The sequence below is a fragment of the Perkinsus marinus genome (assembly GCF_000006405.1).
Source record: "Perkinsus marinus ATCC 50983 genomic scaffold scf_1104296960410, whole genome shotgun sequence".
Classification (NCBI taxonomy): domain Eukaryota; phylum Perkinsozoa; order Perkinsida; family Perkinsidae; genus Perkinsus; species Perkinsus marinus.
In genome coordinates, this window is record NW_003206160.1 from 73,384 (window position 1) to 74,439 (window position 1,056).

The 1,056-nt window shown below is 51.4% G+C and overlaps 1 protein-coding gene across 1 annotated transcript in view; it reads left to right on the plus strand.

Moving 5' to 3' along the window:
* Positions 1-1,056, plus strand: part of Pmar_PMAR019646 (hypothetical protein) — a gene marked incomplete at both ends in the record, with an annotated part of 1,219 nt that extends 163 nt beyond the window's left edge. Inside the window, 2 exons of the mRNA XM_002772750.1 lie at positions 1-10; positions 340-1,056. Coding sequence (XP_002772796.1) covers positions 1-10; positions 340-1,056 — 727 coding nt within the window. The remainder of the gene's footprint in view (positions 11-339) is intronic.

Below are 1,056 nucleotides of genomic sequence, written 5' to 3' on the forward strand. Positions count from 1 at the left end.
TACCATTTAGGTACGGAGGGTGAAATAGCCACGCACAGGAGATGATATTTGCGTTTCTGACGAGCGCAACTTGGTTTTGTGTTATGGGTTCATGGAACCGAGTGATTCATCAGGATGGGGACTAAGATGAGTTATGAACGCAGAACTCATGTTCTTTGGTAGTTGAGAGTAACGTTCTCTCAATTTTCACTTGCAATCGTTCGCTGCGGACTCGGGTCATCCCGAGAAGGGCTATCGTATGTAAAGTAGTGATATTCCTCGTGGAATCGCACTCCTCTTTCTTCTCAATGAAATCTGCCTTCGTCATATTTTCTCCTCCTTTACGTGATTCTTTTTCAGGGAGTATTGTGGCGACATTCGCCCCCTGTGCACCTCCTTGGCAACCCAAGGTTTGGACAGCTGCTTCGATATCGAAGCACATGAGGCTGACGCGCTCGTCGATGGGAGCGGTATTGGGGCCGGAGTGTGCAGTGATGCTCCATTGGATCCTACGTCGGAGATAGAGTCTATAGGTGAAATGCTCCGGGAAGAGGTGGAGCAGCTCTGTGCGTCGACTCTGGGAAGGAAACTAGACGAGTGGATCTCACTGGGTCGTGAGGGTCAGCTTGAAAGCGATTTCTGGGATAAAGTGAAGCCGCAGCTAAGTGCGAGCGCAGTCAAGTTACGCCTGAGGTGGGCTGACAAGCTCGGAGTTAGCGCACGAAAAGGGGCAGGAGGCGGTGATATCCGTGTTCCCTTGATGAAGAAGATACTAGAACTGATGCAAGGCGAAACTTCGGAAGTCTTGGATGTCGAGTATCTGGATCTTATGGATCAAGGCGTGCCGTTTGGTACCACTAGCGATATACCAATCAGTAAATGCTGGCCGGCCAAAGTACGGTCGTCACCACATGGGCGGTACCCCATAACACGGGACGTATGGGACAATTACTCATCTGCACAGCTCTTCGCGGAGGAGGTTGCTAGCTCGTTAGAGAAGGAGGTTGAATTGGGCCGGATGGTCCCGATCTCACCTGCCGAGGAGGGCAAGATCCGTGCGACATGTCAACTCGGCTG